The sequence below is a fragment of the Tauraco erythrolophus genome, chromosome 10 (assembly GCF_009769465.1).
Source record: "Tauraco erythrolophus isolate bTauEry1 chromosome 10, bTauEry1.pri, whole genome shotgun sequence".
Classification (NCBI taxonomy): domain Eukaryota; kingdom Metazoa; phylum Chordata; class Aves; order Musophagiformes; family Musophagidae; genus Tauraco; species Tauraco erythrolophus.
In genome coordinates, this window is record NC_141474.1 from 9,101,899 (window position 1) to 9,124,518 (window position 22,620).

General features: G+C 37.2%; 2 protein-coding genes across 2 annotated transcripts in view; one reads left to right on the forward strand and one right to left on the reverse strand.

Annotated features, from left to right (window-relative positions):
* Positions 1 to 22,620, forward strand: part of CDC73 (cell division cycle 73) — a 108,570-nt gene that overhangs the window by 49,626 nt on the left and 36,324 nt on the right. The gene's annotated exons all lie outside the window — the stretch shown is intronic.
* B3GALT2 (beta-1,3-galactosyltransferase 2) lies at positions 12,171 to 13,439 on the reverse strand. The gene has a single exon (XM_009993111.2). The coding sequence runs from the start codon at positions 13,437 to 13,439 to the stop codon at positions 12,171 to 12,173; it is 1,269 nt and encodes a 422-aa protein (XP_009991413.1).

The following is a 22,620-nucleotide window of genomic DNA, read 5'->3' on the forward strand; positions in this document are numbered from 1 at the left end:
TTGGCCAGTTTCCTCTCCTACCACATTCCCCTGAAGGAAGCTAAATTAGTTATTTCTGTAAGAAGATTAAAAGCTGATGAGGCGGGCAGATGTTTTCTTTTCTCAAGGGTGAAAGAAGTCGAATAGTTCCTGGCAAGCCTGAAGATGATGGGAGAAAAATGTTCTGCTTTTAGTTAACTCGCAGTAAGTTCTGAGGTGGTCTTTTGGTGGGGTGGGAGGGCTCTCTGTCATTTTTAAACTTCTTGTGCTTTGTGATGTTATTTTGGTGGAAGAAAAATATGTATTCTGGTTTTATTTATTAATAGTTTGTTCACTCTAACACTGACCTGTAGTGAATTTGTTATACTTCAGTGTAAATTTAGGTATTACTGTGAATTGTATTTTGCTCTTTTATTTCTTTGTGTTTCACTTTAAAATGTTTAAAACGTAGAACTTTTCTACATAGAAAGGTATATGCTTATCTAAATCTGGGTTCAGTTAGTTTTCAGTTCTTTTGATTAATATTTTAATAATTTTCTGTTGATAAAGCCCTGGCTGAAGTCATGCTTAGTCCTTATTACTGAGCCGCTGTAGGAGACACTTGTGGTGGACCTTGTGTGCTTTCTAGCAGTGTTCACAGGCATTCTGGCTTTGATATAAACTGATTCTTAACCACTGTTGCCTGTCATCCAGCTGTTGTAGCCTCCAGCTTGCTGCTGACCTGGGAGCTCTTTAATAGTTTAAGTTCACAGGTTATCTTCCTTTTTCAGCATCAGGTCTTCCTGGGTTCCCATCTTGTTTAGGGATTTTGTGACAAATAGACAGACTTCTCGAAATGCCTTTACACTCACGCAAATGTTAATCAGAGAACAATAGCTGTATGTAGCTTGGGGGGCAAAACCTCTCCCATGTGTCTGAAATGTGACCTTTTTTCTTCCTGGTAGCCTTTGAGACTCAGTCAGTTAGTGCCCTTCAGGGACTCGAGGATCTTCTGGAACTTCATCCCAACCTTCTCTTGTAGCTGCTGAGCTCCCAAACATGGGATTTGTTTTAAATAAGAGTTGGAATCCTAATTTATTTTTCATAGATTTCATAGATTTTCTGGGTTGGAAAAGACCTTAGAGATCATCCAGTCCAACCGTTCACCTCAGGTCTTTCCAGGGTGGAGCTGTTGCCACCTGAGCATGGCTAGGAGTCAATAGGAAGTTAAGAGTCTTTGATAATGGTCTCCATTTTCCTGTTAAAGCAAGTGCTTCGTAGTTCTGCCATTCAGATATAACCTTTTCTCCTTAATACAAAGGATGATGCAATGTAATATGGCAATATACAAGTATTCCTTAAGGCTATATCTAGATCATGGCACTCGAGCAAATTAAAGCAAATTACCAAAGTGTACAACATCAACATTCATAAGTTATAATGCATTAAATTGCCATTGGCTGATGATGTCTTTAGGAATAAAATTACTTTAGTTAGCTGTAGTTTAATTTCCTTGGTTTACAGTGAATGAAGACCGATTTACTCCTGCATTAGAAAAATTCATGTGGGAATTTAATGTGTTTAAATGAATATGGTTTGACTTCTCACCTTTACTTGAGTCTTTATAAACCTTTAGATCATTGGTTAGGCTGTTAAATTTGGGAGCAGCTTCCCTGGACTGTCCTATGCATTTCCTGCTTCTGTTATTGCTGAGGTCCCATTTCTTAGTGCTGTGTGCGTGTTCACTACTAGCTCACGTGGGATTACGGATAGGATCTTCAGTCCAGGTAGTAGTGGCTAGATGATAGAGAGCTATGATGGTATTTATTAACTAGCCTGTGAAGACTGTGCATTTTCCTGCATGCCCAGTTCAAGATCTTCTGGATTTCGTGTTAATTCATTAGTAAATTCAGTACCTTTAAAAATTTTCATAATGTAGTTGTTCTGTGCATTTAAAAAAAAATGTTGCAGAAATCTTTTTAACTTCTGGTTTTATTTTGGTTGGCAAACCCAAGGGTGGTTGGTTTTGCTTTCAGCTTTGCATAGCGTGTTTGGGGTCTTTAAGGTGAGAAGGGAATAGGAAATAAAATTGCTGTGGATGTTTAATAGTGACTGTTTTAGGGCATAGTCCTTTCACACTTTACTTCAATTGTCATTACACAAGGAAAAACACTTGTTTCCAGTACTTAAACTGGTCAGTTGAAGCCTACCACTTCAAATTCGCATCTCATTCACTTACATAAGGTGCTTAGGGCAAAATATTTTCTCTTAAAATTTCTTCAGTGCATGTCCTGCCTGCATATTTCCTCAGCAGTGTGACTTTTCTTGGTTCCATCTTTTCTCTCTCTTCAATAGAAAGAGATGTACTGTGTAACACTTGCTGAAGTGTCTCAATATTAGAAGTTCAGAATAATGGACAGTAATTGCAATGTATTGCTACTGTTTTTGTAATATTTTTCATTTAATGTAGTTAGCCACAGCACAGTAAATTTATTGAGAATTTCTACTGCCATACTGCATATATGGAGGATGGTATAGTCTCACAATAAAACATTCCTATAATTGAATCTATATAGGTGAATTTCTGAGTTCTATGCTTACGTTTTTCAGTAAATGGGGAAATTCAGATAACATTTCTGTCAATTGTTGGATAAATTTCATCAACTGTTTAGATATGGAGTATTGGTAATAAGAGGTCATAATCAACATTTATTTATACTTAATGGATTTTCTAAAATCTGTATTGGTACGTTGGCAAACCATTGCAACAAATCTATTTGATTTGGTCTAATATTTTCTGATGCCACTGTTAAGCAAAGAGTTGGTCTGCAATATGTGACCAGTTCTCTGATGACAGCTAAAGAACTCAAGCTTATTAGTAAGCTTTGAAAATATTGTATAGAAAATTCAGAAACTACAGTTTGGTATTTATCAGAACCAGACAGATTTGTGTCATCTCTTCTGAATGGGGTCTTAATAAGTGATGTTTAAGGAGTTAATGTTTGCTTGTTTAAAACAAGACCAGTTAGAAATTTTTCTGAGAGAATATATTTCATCATTAGCCTGTTCTTGAGTTGTTTGGGTTGAGAGGGAGATTGTTGTGGGGTTTGTTTAGAGAAACACTTAGTTTTTCATACTGCATCTTGCAGATATTCATTTCTAGTGGGTTACCATGTATCATTTTGATAGCTTGAGAAAAAGTTTAGCTGTGAAGAGGTAGTTGTCAAAGGGGAGTAGGACAGCAAGAAAAGAAAACTTTATTGCCCATTATAAAATGAATCCCATTTTTGTTGACTTCCCAAAAGCCAGGGACAAACTATAAACATGGATTCTGGTGTGTGCATTGGCCACTGAAAACAACGAAATGCCAGATTTTTCAGTTGGCCATGGTGGGAGGCAGTCTTTTTTCTATGGCAACGCATCTCATTTTGATCATTTTTCACTTCAAGTAACTGACAAAACCAGTGTAAAATATGTTCAGCAAATATGTAAAGCTATTTTTGCCCAAGAGTCTTTAAGTGTCACAGAAAAAAAAGGAAATTATCCAGCACCTTACATGACACATCTGGATGTGATAAGCAGTGTGAAGGCCAGCTACTGAACCTTCTGGCATGGTTGAATCAGTCCGTCCTGTCAGAGCATGAGCACCATCCAACTCTGCAGTTTATCTTAACTTTAAAATGGATCACAGTTGTATATGCTGGAATGACTGTATCGGGGAATATTTTCTTTTCAGCACTTCAAGCTGATGGAAAAGTGCTTAGCTATCTCCTAGCTAGAATATGAGAGCATATACTGCTTTCTGCAATTCAATTGTACACGAGTGGTGAGAGGAAAAAGGAAAGGCACTTAATGCTCATGGTGATCAGTTTTGTCATGAACTTTCTAGGATTCATCTGTTCTATGAGTATTATGAATCCAAGCATTATATTAGTACTTCAGGTGCTAGTACTCACAAGTCCAAGAGAATATCGTGCAAAGAAATGGGGTGGGGTGGGAGGGGGAATCCCCTTTATTCTACGTAAAATCATTTACAATGATTTGTTTTCGTACAAGTTTCATGGATGTTTTTCTCTTACAGAACTGGAAGAGGTAAAATATTAATATTTTACTGTTTGTCATAAGGTGTCTTACATGCAACAAAAGTAGTGTTTCTCAGAAAGGCTCGATTTATGGAATGCGTGCAGAAGATGTTAGAGAAAGCGTGTGTTCATGTGCGTAAAGTTTTTTTGATGAATAGGAGGAGGAGTAGGGAAGAAATGTAATTGTGTACGTTATTCTAGTTTTTCCATTCCGCTCTGCTAGCACGAAATTTGGACAATAAATCATTTGAACTGTTTAACTTCTACTAGTAGAAAATGAGGAAATGGTAGAAGGAAAGAAAAATTTAAAAATGGTTCAGGGACCCAAACAGTGCATTTTTTTAATGGATATGCCAGCATTATATTTTCTCAGGCTTAAAGCCTGCAAATTATTGGCAGAAGGCTGTCATTCCTTTATTAACTTCAATGAAAGTTGGTGATCCTAAGTTGTTTGCAGCATCCACTTCTCAACTGAATTTCGATTAGAAAGAAAATCATACCTTTTCTGGATGTTGCAAGCAAACTTGCCTACTTTTAAAAGGGGGGGGGTGATTCGTAGCTGGATAGTATGAATTTGTAACTATGGCTTTTAAATCTGAAGAAATTATAATTTTTGTAAAGTAAAAGAATTGTGATTGTCATTCTCTAATTATTTTTTTTTTTCCATTTTGAGAATTCAGGAAAAAGACCAGCTTTTTTAAGTAACATGGTTAACTTCTAAAATAGGTAAACCATCTCAAATTTGGTGAAATGATAGAAGTAATCTGCGGCATCAACTTTTATAAATAATTTCAGATTTTTCTCATGACTATAATAGAGGCATTATTGAAAACACTTTTCTGATGAAAATACATCTATACAGGAAAAATGTGGTTTCTGTGGGTTTGTTGGTTTTGAGTTGTTTGTTGGTTTGTTTGGTTTTGTTTCCCCCTTTGGTATGCCTCTGTGCTTACAGCATAAGCTTTGTAATTTGCTTTTTGAGGAACAGATGTGTTAGTTGTCCCCTCAGGTACGTATATGATATTTACTTTTATTTTAGAGTCTTAAGTAATGTTAGGAGTACCTCTGAATTTTAGTCTTATTTTTTTAAATTATTGGGACATAAAAATGTTACCCTTTTCTACATTAAAAAACAATCAATAAAATACAATACTTTGAATTATTCAAAGATAATACAATGGGAAATTGGTTATTCTCGTGATTCAAAAGGCTGGATAATTGAGTTGAATTTTTATGTGTACAGAAATCAATGCCTAGGTGGAGTTTGGAGGAATGCCTGCAAAAAGACTGGCATTTGCATTAAGTGGCAGTACTAAATTTTTTGACTGAGTCATAAACAGTGTTTTCTAGTGTTTCATTTTTGTTTTATCATCTTGCATCAACCTATATGTTACGGCACAACAGGCTTAAATTATGACGTGGATTTGTTTTTTTTTTAATACTAAATTCATGCTTCTTTGAGAAGTGATGACATTGACATAGAAATCCTGAATGAAACCTAGAATCTCTCTCTCATTCTCAAAATATTTCTTAGACTCAGCTTGTTTAAGTGCAGGGTATGTTAAATATTTAGTAAAGGCAGTGAACAAGGTTTTTGTTTTCCTTGGTGACTTGTTTGGTGTTTTATTAACAAAGGATTTCTTGTGGCAGTTGGTTTTTCTTGTTTTAAGCTTTGAGCTTACTGAGATTTGGGAACACTTGGCCTTTCCACAAGAAAAGATGTTGGGGTTGTGGTTTTTCGAGAGTGGAGGGATTTGGTGTGTTTTTGATGGCATGGATGTTTTAAGTTGTTAATTTAATACAGAACTTTTTAAAATGTTAACAGGAAAAGAACTGGGAATACTTAACTTCTTGAGGACTTTTTAGTGTTGAAAAGATTAATCTCATACATCCTTGCAAGTATGGCTATTTCCTCTAGTCTAATTTTTTTCATCTTGGGGAATTTTAAACCTTTAAGGATTTCACACTGTTGTCAGTTTCTTCATCTTTTTCAGTTGAATTAATTGCAAGACAATATCAAAGCTAGTATCCTTAAAATGCTAGGATGAGAAACGTGTTTCACACACTTCGCTTTCTAATGAGGTAAAGAAAAAGAGACTTCTTCATTATGCCCACACTGAGCATCTGGGAGATCAGAGTGAGTGGTTCACCAGATATTGATATTAAACAGTTGGAATATCAATTAATATTAGATAAAGCAAAATGGGCTAAAAGGAAATGGATGTGCTTGTTCTGATGCACTTGTCCTGAGAGGAACACTTGCATATTCTTCAGTACACTTTGGCCTCCAGTGAGGTAAAGCAGCTTACAGTGTTTTCTTGTTTTAAAAATGTATATTGGCTACAAACTGATAAAAATTGTAGAAGAGCACCGGTTTCCTCCTCCTTCTCTTCTCTCAGGCAAATGATACCTGGAAGACAATCAGCAGCACTTCAATTCACTCTTTAGAAAGCACGTTCTTCTCTCAGGCTTCCCCAGGCGAACACAAGCCCTTTGAGAAAAATCTCTTCAAAGATTTTAGCAGTCTTGACTTCTCCACACTGTACGCCACTGTGCACAACTTAAGCATTCAAATGAAAGCCTTTGAGAGTACATAAAGCTTTAAGCCATGAGTACTCCCTGTGCTGGAAGGACTTTTTTTTTTTTCTGAGTGGTAATTCAAGGTTACTGTCTCGGTCAGAACATTTTGACCACAAGCAGAGTCTTGTGAAAAGCGAAGGGAATGGTTCGTACCTGTGGTTTGAGTTGTACACCAGTTAGCTCATGAACCAAAATGCATCATTACTGTCATCCAGTTAGTGTTATCATGAAAACTGTCAGATTTAAATGCATAAGAGAGCTCTTGTAACAGTTGCCATGGTAATATCAGAATGGCAACGTGGTAGTTTTCATCCATATCCCATGTTCAGCTAAATTCCTTTGCAGTCATTTAACTGTGAAAGGAAAGTACCATATTGCACCAGGCTGGGTTTCTTTTGAGTTAACCAGGGACAAATGAAGACTGGAAATGAAATGTAAATCGTAGCTACAAGTTACCTACTTTTCTTTTGGTTTTGGTTTGACCGTGCGCCGACAGTCCTATACGTTGAAACACTCTGTGGAGTAACTGACCTGCTATTCACACCGTCGTGTCGTGTCTTGTAATTACTTTTGTTCAGGCCATAGTAAAAAGCATGAACTGCAATCACGAACTAAAAACCTTGTTAGAAGAATGGATTTACCGAATAGATTTTTGATTTCTCCGGAAGGGGAGAAGTGCAAACACTTAGCACTACAAATTCAGCTCCTGCTTTCTAATGTGGCCTCATTTTCAATGCTTCCCCCTGTTGCTGAGCCTGCCCTATATCTTTTTTTTTAACCTTTGTAGTGTTGGATCAGTTGCTGCGTTTTTAGTTTCACTCTTCTGTTTTCTGACGTTCAAGAGCTTTTTTAACTGACCTGCTGTAAGAAGTTGTCAGCCTTCCGCCCCAGAAAGCCTTTGACTTCACTCTTGCTGTGGGTACAAAGGAAAGACAATGTTCTCTCCTTTCTGACCTACATTTCCACCGTGCAGCGTTGCAGAGCCGGCGGTGCAGCTTCCCTGCCTCCCTCCTTCCCCCCGTGCTCCCCTCGCAGAGTGGCTGGGTCATGCGAAGCAGAGCTGGGGAAGGGAGGTGGGACTGGGTGGGTTAGAGACATAATCTGTAGTAATACAGCAAATGCCGTGTCCATTAGGTGTGATCTGCAATCTGAAATCGTTGTGGTCAGCAAGGGTGGGACTGTGTGCCACTCAAATTGTGTGCTGTTTTAGAAGAATAATCTGAAATAAAAAGAACAGTAAAGCTCTTAAAATTTGATAAGTGCAGTTATTGTAGTGTGATTAAGTAATTGTCCAATATTTATTTATTTGTGTTATTTGACTGCATGAAATAGGGATTGAGAAATGAGTCTTAAAATGGGAAAAATATCTAAACAACTACTGACACTTTTGCGAATCACTTACAAGCCTGTTCTTGCTAATAGCAGAAACGTAAGAAGTAGTAGCTTCTCTATTAGCATCTTCCCTCTCCCTTTCATCTCCTCCTTGGAATTTTTCACACATTGCAATGAGTACTCATTCAAGATAAGAGTTTCTTGCACTATGGGATTACGTAGGTATTTTAGATTGAAGTATGCTTGGGTATTGTGTTAACACATCAGGAAAATTAGTCGGGATGGGGGAGCAGTCTAAAGCCTAAAGCTTCTAGGTGCTTCCCTCCCCTCCAGTGCCTGATTTCACATGGATTTTGAGACAGTCAATGCATGTCTTAACATGTTAATATTTTCAGAAAATATTTTGTAAATATGGACTGACACATTTTATATGACTGCATTACAAAGAAAAGCAAATTTTAAATTACTATTCTAGTAAGGTTATCCTGAAAGCCAATCTGTCTCATCTCTTCTAGATCACTGCCATTATGTAATTTAAATTTATAGGACATAAAAATAATTTATAACACTTAAGTGAAGATCTTAATGGACACTGAATTTTCCCTCAGACTAACCACTGAGGCTTGGAAGTACCTTTACCTGTTATTTTTTTCAGACTAGAACAGATCATGAACTTTACCCATGAAAAATCTGTCAATGACTGGGGATAAGATCAGTTGCATTACACCAAAGCCTGTAGTTGTGCATTTTCCATGCTTGAATCTGTCGATGTGTGATCTGCAAATAACCCACATCACTGATTTAATTGGAGACGCGAAAGGACGAGTTCTGTTGTTGGTGAATAATAATTTTTTGTAGGACTTCACTTTGGTCATCTAGTATCAATGTGTAAATCTTTATTTAGCTGAAACAAAAATAAATAGGGAAAAATTATGGAATTCCAATTTCTGATTTTTGTTACCATGCTTTACTTTTCTAAGATTTTTCTTTGCCATAATGGTAGTACTGATGATGTTGCCTTTTTTTCTGTAACAACCTTTGAATCATTATGACTTTTTGTATTTGTTTTCAACCTGAAGCAGACAGAGAAGTAAAAACATTTAAAGCAAATATTATACAAACTTCTGCACCTTAATGAGTAAATTAGTTATATCCTTGTTTTACTGCATTGCAGACATGTTAGTCTTCTAGATACAAGCTTGTATCCTATTGCTAAAGAAAATGCCTTTATGAGGAAAGGAAGTGAGAGAACTTGTCAAAGATTTTAATGATATAAATAATTATTGCACTATTTTTAACATGAACTGCTTTTATGCTCTAGTAGAGTGAGCAAATAGCTTAAACACAAGTTAGAACACAATAAAAACATTCAGAGAATGGAATGTAGATCTTTCGTTCTGTAGTTGCATATTTCATCATACAAGCTGTCCCTCCTGCTCCTGAAAGCTTTGTAACAAACTGTGCAAGAAAACAGTACTTGGATACAAACGATTTAAGTAGCCTTTGCCAGTCTTGATAATGATTCAAATGTATTTATAAAGCAGTTTCAACTTATACCCAAACATTAATACAAATTTTTAAAAGGGCATTAAAAATGGCTTTTTATTTTACATCTTATACTCCTCACTAGTATTTTAACTAGCAAGAAGTTTGATATGCTGAACTCGTAGGCATTGTACCGTAATTCTGCCAAGCTCGGGCAGATGGGCATCATGCATGAGCTCCAAAGTGGAGTACCCGAGAGGTTGTTTGGCTGCCAAACTTTATGATTCAAGTGCCAAACTATTTAAGGTTTAGTTATTAACCTCTTGGATTATACCCAGAAGCCAGTAACAGCATTTTGAACTAGCCAGAGTTGGTAAAATCCAAGTAGAGTACATTACAGTCTAGCTTGAAAGTGCTGAAGGCAGGAAACAGTGTTGAAGTCCTCTCCAGGAGGATGGACTGTGTTCTTGGCCAGCATTACTCGGGGAGAGGCCACTTATGGGATTGTACATCTTCCAGAACTGAATACTCTTGAGTAGTAGCTGGCTTTCAACACTCGCTCTGGTTGTCCAGAACTTGCGCTGTTGTATAAAGCTTGCCTGTAGTTAACTTCAGCCAGGTGGCTTTCAACTGGGATATTAACTGTGGCCTGCGTTAGCTGAAAGGAAGCAGGCAGATTGAGTGTGAAGAATACTACAAATGGGTGTTGAAAGAACACTCCCACAGACTTTCTCTAATGCAGCTTGCATCTCTCTGTCACCTGAATGCCAATAGTCATCATGTAAACTAAGTGGATGCACTTTCAATCTAGTTGGAGAAATGTCTTCTGCAGAGAGTTACTATTTTTTATGCCCATTTACTTTGCCCAGAAACAGACATTTCTACCATTCGAAGTATCTTGGAAATGCACAAATGTGTAATAATCATACCTCAAATACAACAGATGACAAAATTTAGTAGAGGATCACAAAAAAAATGATGACGAGCAAATTTCCATACCCATCTTCAATAGAAGCTCCTAGAATTCGTTCTGAGGGCCGCTCCAGTGCAATACAGTCTGTTCCTCTGTATAAGTTCCTGCATACAGGCAGCTGTAGGGCTGCTGAGAGTGCTCAGTAATATGATTAGTCTTTTCATTATGAAGAAAATAAAACTGCTGTATTGTGCATGATATGAAAACTAGGCTTTAAGAAATAGAGAACACTAGAAAAGTCAATGCTAACGCTAGAAACTTATTTCTTCCTGAGCAGCTTTTACATAAAAAGTGAAGTCTGAAGACCATAAATATAATCAATTTTATTAAATAATAAAAGTACATCAAATATTTGTTTTATCCAATTAAAAAGTCCCAGTCAAACAGAAAACTAATCACAGTTCCGTCATTTGCTGTTAAATCAGAGGTGGGTATTGTTTACCCTGGCACTGCGACAAACAGTAATAACCTGAATCTGATACAATTCTGCTGTAACTCTGTTGGAAAATAAGCTTTAAAAGTTCTGTTTGTTAGAAAACTGGAAACCTGTAAATAGATTTAACTTACTACTCACAATGTATTTTCAGTGGTACCTGTTGTGGCTTTAATTTTTGAAATTGTTTAGATTTCATTCTCGCCCATATTGCTACCTGGAACTCTCAATCTTATTGTGACCTAGTCTTCCCCACCTATAAAGTAAGGTGTGTGGCTTAATTTTCTCTAGCAGACTGACTTTTCATTAGAGCTGATCCTTTGTTTTAGGCAGGCAGGAAAGAGCAAAATCAACAAAGACTTGATTGGTTTTCTCCCTTTTCCCACCAGATGAAACTACACTGAAAGATTTGGAAGTTCCATTTTGCATTTCTGACCAGCCTTTGAGCTAATTTGAGAAATTAATAGCAGATTCAATGAATTTGCATGATGATGCCAAGATAAATGTTTCTTGCTTGCCACCGGATTTTAAAGCTTACCCTATGACTTCTAGAGAATTAGGTAACTTGTAGTCAGCTCTTTGTGGAGAATCTAGTTGAATCTATGGGTGAATCTAGAACACCACGTGTTTTCTGAAGGTGATATACAAAGTGGCAGTTTTCTGAACTTTGATTTCATTTATCCCTCTTTTCTAACCAAAATAAGCAACCTTCCCAAAACTGTTCCTACTTTAAGGGAGTACTTTCTTAGTGTTTTAGAGTTCATTGGTAGTGTCTTACTAAATTGTAAACGTAACGTTCCTAAATGTGTTGTACATTAAGGAAGCATGTAATAATTTTAATGTGGTATTAGAAGGTAAAACTGATCTGCCCTTTGTGCATTTCCTTTGTTTTTCATTTTTCATTTTATAGCAATTCTGGATAACAAGAAATTGTTACATTTAAGAGAACTAGAGCTATGAATGTGTTTTTAAAAATAAAATTTTAGTGTGGGAAATATGCTCAATCATATTTTATTGGCACATAAATCAGCAATTGTACCACCGAAGTGTGCATGCTTATTATTGCACATTAACACAAAAATCCTTATATACTGTCTTCTTTTTTCCTCGAATTTGCTGGGAAAACCTTTTGATTATAGTTTCATAATATTAGTGTTATCAAGAACTATACTTTTTTGAACTTAAAAAAATAATTTTCAGACTCCACTATGTGATGGGGATCAACTAAAGGCTGTCCCATTAAGCTCATCCATTTTCACTGTACATGCGTTCAGCGGTATTTACAAATTGCACATGGAATACGTTTGCCGGAGGGAGCATCGTCCCTCTAGTGCAGCTTACGATGGCGATACCTGCCTGCTTTCTCTTTTGCTGCATTGGCACAGGCATTGTGCTTATTTTGTTGTAAGTGGTTCCAGTATTTGATCAGTTCACTAGGTTGGAACTGATGGGAGGTAATTAGGTGGCTATATTTACAGCTGGAGTAAGAAACCCGCCAGTGATTGAAGACAAACTCATTGGGTGGAGGCATAGGGTCAATTCGCAGCTTGGCAAGGCAGATCCCCACATAGACATCCTCTAAATGTAAACGTCTGATGCTTAAGGAGACTTTAAAGATTTTTTCTGCTAAATCTCCAGAAAACACATAACCAGTTCCAGAGCAGAATACAGGATAACGTTCACTTGGATACAAATCAGGCGGCATATACCACTTACTATCCTTGTTCCTATTAGGTGCATAACCTCTCATTAAATAACCTGTGAAATACTTGTGCCTCGGAGGAAGTTCTGGTTTCAGAAGCTTGTGTATTAAATATTCAGTATTGACAAACATATCACTGTCAGTTTTCATAACATACGGAACATGTGGACAATAAGACGCAACCCAGTTCATTCCCATCAGAGTTTTAATGGTTAAATTATAGTAGGTGTCTAAGTATTCCTGTTGAATGATGTCGTGGTACTGTCTGCTTTCCTCTAGTATGGTACGCTGGAGGTATCCATTTATCTTGATGCTTAACCCCAGCAAAAATACACGAACAATTTGGATGCCAGGTGTCAGGCTTTCGTTGCCCCAGGTTTGTCGAATAGCTTGTCTGGCTTCCACCTGGCCTGGCTCTGCAGCTATGAGCAGTATTAGAAAAGGGGTCTTCTCTTGGCATTTCTCAGGCTCGTTGAGGATGTATTTGAAGTGATACGAAGTCGGATGCCCGGTGCCTTTTTCATTGTAAATACTTCCATTGGCGCTGAGTGTATTTTCCAAACCAGTTACTCCTTGCAGCGACAGATCCGTGTTGTTGGAGTTGGTGACTGTTTGAGGCCTGAGCGTCTGAGGTACGGCGTCTTTCCACACGTTCCTTAGAGAGCTGTGGTTTGTCTCGCTTTTTGTAGATCTAAATCCTCGTATAGTGTAAGCCATGGGATTTTCTTTGAATCCAGCTCTGCCCGGCAGCCAGTCGTGATGATTAAAGAAGAGAAACATAGCAAAAAGAAATACGAGAGAGATTAGGCCAATCAGATGGGTGCGAAACAGAGACCGTTTGGTATTCCAGGTCATCTTTGCAAAGCAGCAGTGTCGTCTTCTCCACTGAAGCATGTTGTAAGAATCCAATGATGGGGTATGAGACAATGGCCAAGCGAAATGCTTTTCCGACCGTTTTCAAATCCGCTGCTATTCTTTGGTATTCATTTTCTTTTGTTCATGTCGAATAATTGTCTGCAAATGGCTCACTCTGAAAAGATGTAAAAAAAACAAAATCAGAAATCTCTTCATTTTACATGCTTGTAATAGAAAAGGTTACAATGAGAAAGTAGATATAAACGTAAAATTGAGTTCATTTTTTTTTAAAAAACAGCCCATGGTAATATAACAAGATTTGATTTTATGCTAAAAGCCAACCTTCTTTTATGATTAGAGTTGACTTGATTTGTTAGCTTTTAAAAATACTTTTTTCATGGTAAAAGTTTTGACAAACATCCTGAGTACCAAAGATAAAAGGAAAAAGAGAGTAAATTGATCATGTTAGCAGAAAAAGCATGAAGTAGACGTAAATAGCTTCACGTATACTGACTGTGAAATCCTTCTGCAGTGTTTGAGGAGGACTGAATGAAAAGGCCTTGATACCAGATGGAAGGTTTATTGGCATTAATTAAAATTGATTTGACATGCAGAGGCTAGTACGGCTCACAGTTTAAAAACCTTTTTTGTAAAATGGTCATGTATCGGTGGTGGGACAGACGGTGCAAGGTTGATTATGGCAGAGTTGTGTTAGTCACAGTACACTGCTTGGCGTGTTTCCACCGGCCCCAACTGCGTTCAGAAAGTCAATGAGAAGATGCACCTGTCAAAATTAATTTTCAGGGTCCAGTAACCTCACTGCACAGCCCTCACATGGTAACGCAGGAGAACATTTTCGGTCACCTTTCAGGCACCTTTAACCTTCTACTCCACAATGAAGGAAACCATTGAGTGGAGCACTCGGCTGTTGTGCCAGGCTCATGTGCAGTTGGTGTAAAATTAAGCTGTTGATTGTGGGTAGACGGAGATGTTAGGTAAATGTTCGTAGTAACTTGAAGTAAAATTGTGCAGCACCGAGTTTTTGGCAAACTATCTAATTAACTTGATTTTTTTTTTCCCCTCTATAAATTTATATGTAACTACTGTACTTCTGGTATCATACAGAAATTTCAAGTATTGTTACTAACAGCTGTAACTGTAGGAAAAAGTGCCAAAGTAGTCAGTGCTTCATTTTCTCTTAAATTTTTTTCATATTCAAGAGCAGAGTCAATATGGCAGCTTCATGATGCTGCATATTAAAAGCTGATCACATCATCTCGTAAATGAACCTTTCACTGCACAGTAGCAATTCGTTTGTGATTTTCAATTTGCTCTAATTTATTTCAGGGCCCTAGGGTTTTGTATAGGGAAAAGGATGACGGTTCAGCAAAAGTCCATAGAAAATGCTATTTCTAATATAAGTGTGTAATATATTAATTGCTCTGCTATCTTCTAAAACCAATATTTGGATTAATTTCTGCATTTAAAAACTAAGTGACATGTTATGTGGGAAATTACAGGATTTTACATTGTAAGGAAGTAATTTAAGATGAGATGGCAGTTGAATAATATCTTATTAAATTGTATAAGTGTGACTTACCATTCAATCCGCCTGGTTCATGTAAGGGCAAATTTGTGTTGCAAAAGGCAAGGGAGAGATATATAACTGAGATCTATTTTAATTACTATACATCAGCTTATATATGAACAAAATACCGTGTGTGCAGAAGATGCCCGGTTCCCGGTGCTGGGAAGCAAGGGGGAGGCAGTTTTGCAGAGTGGAAACTGTCTCTCTTGCCAGCCTCCAGCAGGAGGAGCGCGTAAGCGGGATTTTGCCTCTGGTTTGAGCCAGTGTAAACGTAGTGGGAAGACGACACTGCTCCTCAATTCTCTTTCTGAAATGGCAAAATATTTGCCTAGTGATCTATTAAGCTCTTTCCTGTCGTTGTGCTGTTACACAGCATTCGTGAATTTTGTTTTCAAGCTCAATGAAAGTATTTCTGCTTTTTATTTGAACTGCTTGGGACTGATGCCACTTAGCAGAAACGGAGCTATCGTTCTAAAAATTATTTTTCAGTCTACAGCTGTTAAACATGTGTGTCTAAAGTATGTAGCTTAAGAAATAACCTGAAACTTCACATTGCTCTTTTTATGCTGCTTTAACTCAGACAGTATCCTTATGTAAAACAAAATAAGCCTCAAATGCAGAATACTTCCGTTTATCTGACCACTTGCACCTGCTTTTGCATGCTTAGAAAATAAAAGCCTGCCCTCAAAACTAGTAATTTTTAGTTTCTCTGCAGTGTGCAGTGAGTTTTAAATGAACACTCAGCTATTTGGGAAGATCTCTGCTTAAGCAAACATAAATGTCACTTCAAAGGATCCTCTAGATCTCAGGGAAATTAATTGTTTGGTACCAGGTTAGAGGGCAACAGTGGGAATGTTTGATTAATTATCATTCCATTGCATGTGTATGCAGTTTAGGAAGAAAGTCAAACCCAGAATTCCACAAATGTGGAGTTGCAGCTAGAATTCAGATTAATTTTGTCACACTGAATTGTTCCGCTTCTAAAACTGCAGTCATTAGATGCAAACACTTCATCAAATCTGCACTGCACAACTAACCTGTGTTTCATTTTTGAGGTAGTTTGTTGTTGTGCACCTGCTTTCATATGGCAATAAGTGAAAGTGAGAATCTTAAGTTATATAAATATTTGTGTAAACTGAAAAACTGTTTTCAGATGCTGTCCTTACATGATGCACTGTGGAAGTGTCCCAGCAAAGGCGGTTATAATGGCTGAAACATTTTTTTTTTGTGTGTGGTGGCTTTTTTTTTTTCTTTTCCCAGGCTGCATGCTCACATTGTACACATTAAAATAAGTTTTACATTGAGGGGTGGAACTAGAATCATAAGAAATTTCAAGAGAGTCATTTGTCACTTATATTTTTCCTTGATTTTCAAGGTAGAAGTTTCCTAGAAAATCTTCAATCTCTGTTTGCCCTTTAAAAAGACATTGTATGGATAGGGGAGGGACTCACACTTATTTCTCAGCTTCATAAAACTATTGACTGAAAAAGCCCAAATAACTTTGTCTCATTTTCTGTGTAATTCAGGTGTAGAACGTTTCAAAATATGCAGTGGGTATTAGGCATTTGAGATATAGCAATAGCACCTTTGAAAAAATGCTACATGCTAGGACACATTGTTTAAAAACAGTGCAAACTGTCAATATATATTAAATTGACTATCAAATAGTATCATAAAAATATTATTTTCTCTCACTTCAGTTAGGGTTAGAGCGTTACTGCTTTTGCCCAAATATGCCAACCATTGGCAGTAGATAAGAAAACCTAAATATAGCAAAAGGTCTCTATACAATCACCTTGTCCTCTGAAAGTGTGTTGTTGCATGTAACTCTGCCATTTGAAGATATGATTTATAATAGTTCTACTTCATTTTTGGCACTTGACTGTGCAGTCACTGGTGCATTATCAAATGCCAAATATATAAACTGTGAATGCCTCTTGAATTTTTATTTGTGGTCTGTGCTCTGCTAGTGTTTTGCTTCCTTGTACTTTCAGTTCTGCTCTATAATTATAGCTTTGCAGATTGAAGTATTTGACTTCCTAGTTACACATCCTGGATTTTCATATTTTGATTAGCTATGTGGGCAAACTACTTAATTAGAGGGAAGGGTTCAAAGGCAGCCGGAGTCGGTATTCTGATAAACAGCAGCAGCAGTTGCATATTAGGCCTCACGTAATGTGCCTGAGTTCACTTACAAACTGCATTAATCTATTGCACAAATCAGTACTCGGGGTGATGAGGTTTGGTGAGCAGGTTTTTAAATGTCAGGTAGGAAAGTGGCACCGCTAGCTAGGCATGCTTCTCCAGGAGTATTGCTTGAGGGTAGATTTGTTTGTTTGTTTCAAAAGTTCTGGAAAGTGACTTTATCTTCTAAACGTCGTTAAAAGTGAGCTGAAACTGGTGACTGTTGTGTGCTGCATCCTTAACTATGTGAACTCCTTCCAGTTGTTTTATTGCATGTTAGCATTGCCCAAGGCAAAGAAAGCACATTTATATTGACATCTAATGATTTGTTATACCTTATTGGCAGATTCTGCAGATAAGCACTTTCTTTCTGTAATGTATCAAACTACTATAGATTTAGGTCTTAAATTTGTATTTCAAATATTTGTCTTGTTTGTTTGCTGCTAGTGATAAAGTATTTAAATTTCAACAATAAATAGGAATGAATGGCAATTAGATGGAATGTGATTTTACAGTCTAAGTTAAACAGTCAGTGTTTTCATATTAAACAGAAATCGTAATGATGGCATGAGATAGGTTATGTGCTCACCATTTTGAGTGTATAGTGTTTGAAGGTTTCCTTTTGGGATGTCAGGGGAGCCTGATGTTACTTGTAAAATGTGGTGCCTGATTGCACTGCTGATGGTTTAAATCATGTCCAATCTTTTGCACACTCCCGGTTTATGCTTCGCTGATACTAGCCTGATGACATTTTGCTTGTCTTTGGGGAGAAAGAAGCAAGTGTAAAAAGGTCTGAAGGTACTTTTAAGATAATGTAATTTGACTGCGTGGTCTGTTTTGATGGTTCAGTGCTCTCAGCGTGTCACATCATGGACATTTTACCAGTGCTTTAAGATTACTTCAAATAAGGATTAATTCTGACCTAGTTTGAGAGGATTTCTGACTGGTTTTTGGTTTGAGTTTTTAATTTCTCAGTTAAAAGCAATCATTACAGTAGCTACATTATCCCTTTAATCCCTCCTCTCCAGCCACACCAACCTTGTGCAGACTGAAAGCAATGCCTTTAGTAAGTGTAAGGCAGTGACATTGTGCTGTGGGAGAGGAAAACCTGCTAGGATTCTTTCTTCCTGTTCAGAGACACGTTATCTCAGGGCTCTGCAAATTAGGAACGATCACTATCTGTAGCGGCTGAAAAGGTAACAGACAATCGAATGAACATCACGCACGAGGATTTGACATACCTTCCTTGGTCAGGCCATTTATGGTGCGAGGATTATACCCACAGAAAATAGTTTTGGCACGCCATCACTTCAGCAAAAAAGATGCTATCGAACATGCGCACATCCCCCAGCAGTCTGCTTCCTGCGATTGCTTTTCACGGTATCCGATCTGTCCATCTGTCTGCTCGTTGCTGTGTTACCTTCCTTGCTCATGAGTGTCGTCCTTGTCTCGGGGCTTTTTGTTCATCCTTTAAACAAAAGAGGAGTAGTTCTCGTTCCTGTTCTGGTCGGGGCTGTCTGGCGGTCGCGGCCGATGTATCGGAGCTTTTACATCTGGTGTTTCCCTTGTCGGACAATGCAGTGCTGTGTTCTCCTCTCCTCAGTATCCATATTTCTAATGGTAATGTTAGCAGGGAGTGCTAGCGCGTAGTGGTTCAGTTGCCCTCAGTAATAGGATTTCCCTCTGTTCCTTCCTTCATTGTTGCTAGGCAGTAATAGAAATGGGTTTGAGCTGTTTTAACCGAGAATTCTGGTCTATAAAATCCATTCTGTAGTTCTTCAGCTGCTGCACAGGCAGGCAGCAGTTTAAATGTGGGCTTTGACAGATGCTGTCTTCTGACAGAGCAGAATTTAACGTCATTGCTTGGCTGAATCCCACGTGATTGTTTGCATTCATTTTGACTAAATCCGAAGGCAGGCAGAAAGCTTTACAGGCTCTCGCTCCTATTTGATAAATGATACATACTCAGTTCAAGCACAATAATAGCTGAATAGTATAAAAATGGTATGATTATTAAATGAATGATTGAGGGCTTTTTCAGATTGTTTTCACTTTTCCTGGACACTGTAACTTATGGTTCTCTAGGGGATTTTTAATGCTAGGCATTCTGTTCCCGTATTCCAAAAGCTGTTCTGCAGTGCAAAGGAATTAAAAGCATTTAAATACTGAAGCTCAATTTAACCCATTTGGCTCTCTTCGAGTACAAATCTTTTGTGCCTTCATGTCAAAGAAAAAATAAAAATATATTTCTTTGCTCATACCTCTCTTACGCATGCTTACTCTATAAAAGCTGCTTTTTATTATCTTAGGTTAGCAATTAAGCTGGACAACACTAATGTCTTAGCACATGCTGTTAAGCTGCCTTTCTGCTGTGAATGGCTTTCTTCCTTGGTAAAGGTCAAAATCTGGTATTGCGGAATCGGGGGCACTTGATTTCAGTTATTGATATATCTAAAATGTCTTTTGTCTGTTACAGACATACCTATATTATAAAATTTGTCTTTCTGGTCCTAATGAAACTTCTGTTCCTTCCATTTCTGTCCTTTCAATGACTGACCCTTCTATGCTGAAGCATCTTATTACATTTAGTATATGTTATAAATAAAATATCACAACAGATATCTCAGAAAATAGAAAGCCAGCAGCATACTTATCCAAGTATTTATTAGTCACTGTGTTTGTCCACTCTGTTTTGGAAAGTTAATGGTTAGCTCTGTAGGCTTTTTTTTTTTTTTTTAGCCAAAGGATAAAGAAAATGTAATTGCTGTATCAGATGGTATCTCTGATTAGTAGGATTGGGGGTAGGTACGTCCTTTACTGGCAAATAAGGCTTCCCCAGGCAGTCAGTGTGTTTTACTGCCCTGGAGCTATATTCTGATAATTTACTAGAAATGTAATCAGATTTATATGCTCCTAACTAAATCATCTATGTAAACTAACTTTCTCCATTAATTTAGTCTTGGTTTTAATGTATGAATTTCCTATCCTAATGACAATTTCCACAAATCCTATGATCCTATTTGAGGATGTTTCAGGAGCATGAGCATGTTCCCTAAATATTAATTATAAATATAACGTGTATCAGTCAAGACTTGTATCTCCTCCACTCTCAAAATTTTGTGTTTAAAAAATGGAAGAGGGGTCAACGGGGCGTTGGAGCAAGAGGAGAGACCTGTGTCCAGCACCATTTATGGTTCTGGGATGTTTATGAATAATTGAGAATCAGTGCTTTGAAAGGTTGCATGTGTGCTCAGTCTACTGAATTTTCCACTTAAACACACAAAGCTTTCTTATCTTTTCCGTATATAATATACAAAACTTTATATAATCTGTTGCAGTATGTATGCAAACACGTGACAGAGTTTAGCTAGGAGTATTGTCAATGTGCTGTGTTCTGGGCTACAAGCAGGAATTCAAGTGAGATATTCATGTAGTTAATTTACATAGAAGCAAGTAATGTTTTTTCAAATACCAGCATGTCTATCTGCCTCATATTTTTGAGTTTTCAGATAAGACACGTAACATTGTATCTGGGAGATGAGTCTAAATGGCAATGGAATGGTTATTAAAATCCATAGTGTTTCAACTTTATTTATCTACTACTGCTTTGCTATACCTGAAGTGTACCTCTGAAAGTTTGTGAGTTATAGGTGGTATGTTTACATATTGGGGTGGGCAGAGCTGGTTTTATTTTTCTGTAAATGCTCATTAGTAAATGTTAAAGATAGAAAAATCCCAAGGGCCATTTTTTCTAAATAGAATCTGGTTTAAAGTAGATTTAGAAGGGAACAGACATCAGCTTTGGCTTTTAATTATATGACCATATAACTTGTACATAGCTTGTAAAGTTCAGGCAGAGCTGTTGCCTGTCGATATGTGTAAAATTTTTCGTCTTGCCCTGTGAACAAACTGAATATTCAATTCTTAAATCTTAATGAACAATTTCTTTTGTTCATTCATTCCTTGCTTTTAAAGGATGAGGAAGTCTTTGCTTATCTTACAGAAAAGTAAAGAAAAGCTTTGGGTTTTATTTTTTTTTTTACTACTTTCTATCTGGGTGTGACTGATGTAGCTTTAGGGAGTGAAAGTTTGAGAAAGAAATTCCTTTTCTTTTATAGCACTTTCATCTTTACTACTTCTATATGATACTGTGTGTTTCTGGGTGTTTCAGGAGGGCAGAGCTTGCTTTGTACTGGAAATATGACCTGAAAGTTTTGGTAATCTTGCTGGGCTGGAGGTTGGAATGAGCTTTATTTTGGCTAAATCTCACCATGGAAGGGTCAGTGGACTGCCTGTTCTTGATCCAGAGAGTAGTATGTTCTGTAATGTTACTATGGTTACATCTTAAATTAGATGCTGCAATGTTAGTGTTTGAAATGCTGCCATCTATTAAGACTAAGAAGGAGTCACTGTGAAGTGAAGATGTGCAACCTGTGTGTAAGGAACACTACGGAGTTACCGTGCCTAGTGAAAGCCTGACTGTTCAGTGAGTTGTGCGAAACTAGAAGCAGATGCAGAGAGCAAGAAAAGATGTCTACTTAAAATAACCTGTGCACATGACAACTGTGAACTAAGCAAAATATACTTTTATGAAACAAAGGTGTGTAGGTATGGAATATTTTCTTCAACATTAAACTTCCTACATGTCATGTTGAGAGGGCATCAGCAGAATCTTGTCTAACTCGTTTTAAAATAAATCAGACTCTAAGGTTGAGCCATTAAATAAAGTTCTATCTTGACAACATTAACAGAAGTTTCTCAAACCAGTCTAGAGTGGTTCCAATGGTCAGGTGTGTGCTGCTTGGTAATTTTCTGCCTGGTGGCCACGAGTACTGTGAAAGTTAAACTAAATACATGCATGATAGCTGATCTGTCAAGTGAATATTCCCATATGGACCATGTGTTCTGGATACTCTATAAATACTTTGCAACATTTATTCGATTTTTATCGTAGTAAAATATAGTATTATTTCAGCTGTAATGTGTTGAAAAGCTTTCAAGTGAAAGTTCAAAATGATTAATGACAATGTTTTCAAGGCTGGTTATTTTTGCTTTTAAACTTTATTTTTTCCTGCTGGAAATGTGTTAATACAGAATGCCATAAATCCTTTGTTTTAATTTTCTGTGTTAAGAGCTATTATGTATATGGCCAGTGGCCATTCTTCTCTTTGCTTCAAAAAGAATAGTTCTCCAATAAGTGAGAGTGGAGAGGACAGGCTTTTACAATACTCGTAACTTGCATGACTACTTTGTGATCCCAACATGTTTCTATCACAAGCATGTTGGTAACTCAATGAAAAATAACAGTCTAGAAATGACCACTGTATTGCCTGCCTTAGTTGCCATAGTAGATTTTCACCATTTTTTAGCTAGCAGTGAAACCCAGATTATGCTTGCTGTGGTTTTCTTTTTTTAATAAACGGTCAAGATTTTGCACTCTGTTCTAAT

What these genes read in the sequence shown, in the direction of transcription:
- B3GALT2 (XM_009993111.2), bottom strand. Translation starts at nt 13,439, where the DNA reads ATGCTTCAGTGGAGAAGACGACACTGCTGCTTTGCAAAGATGACCTGG.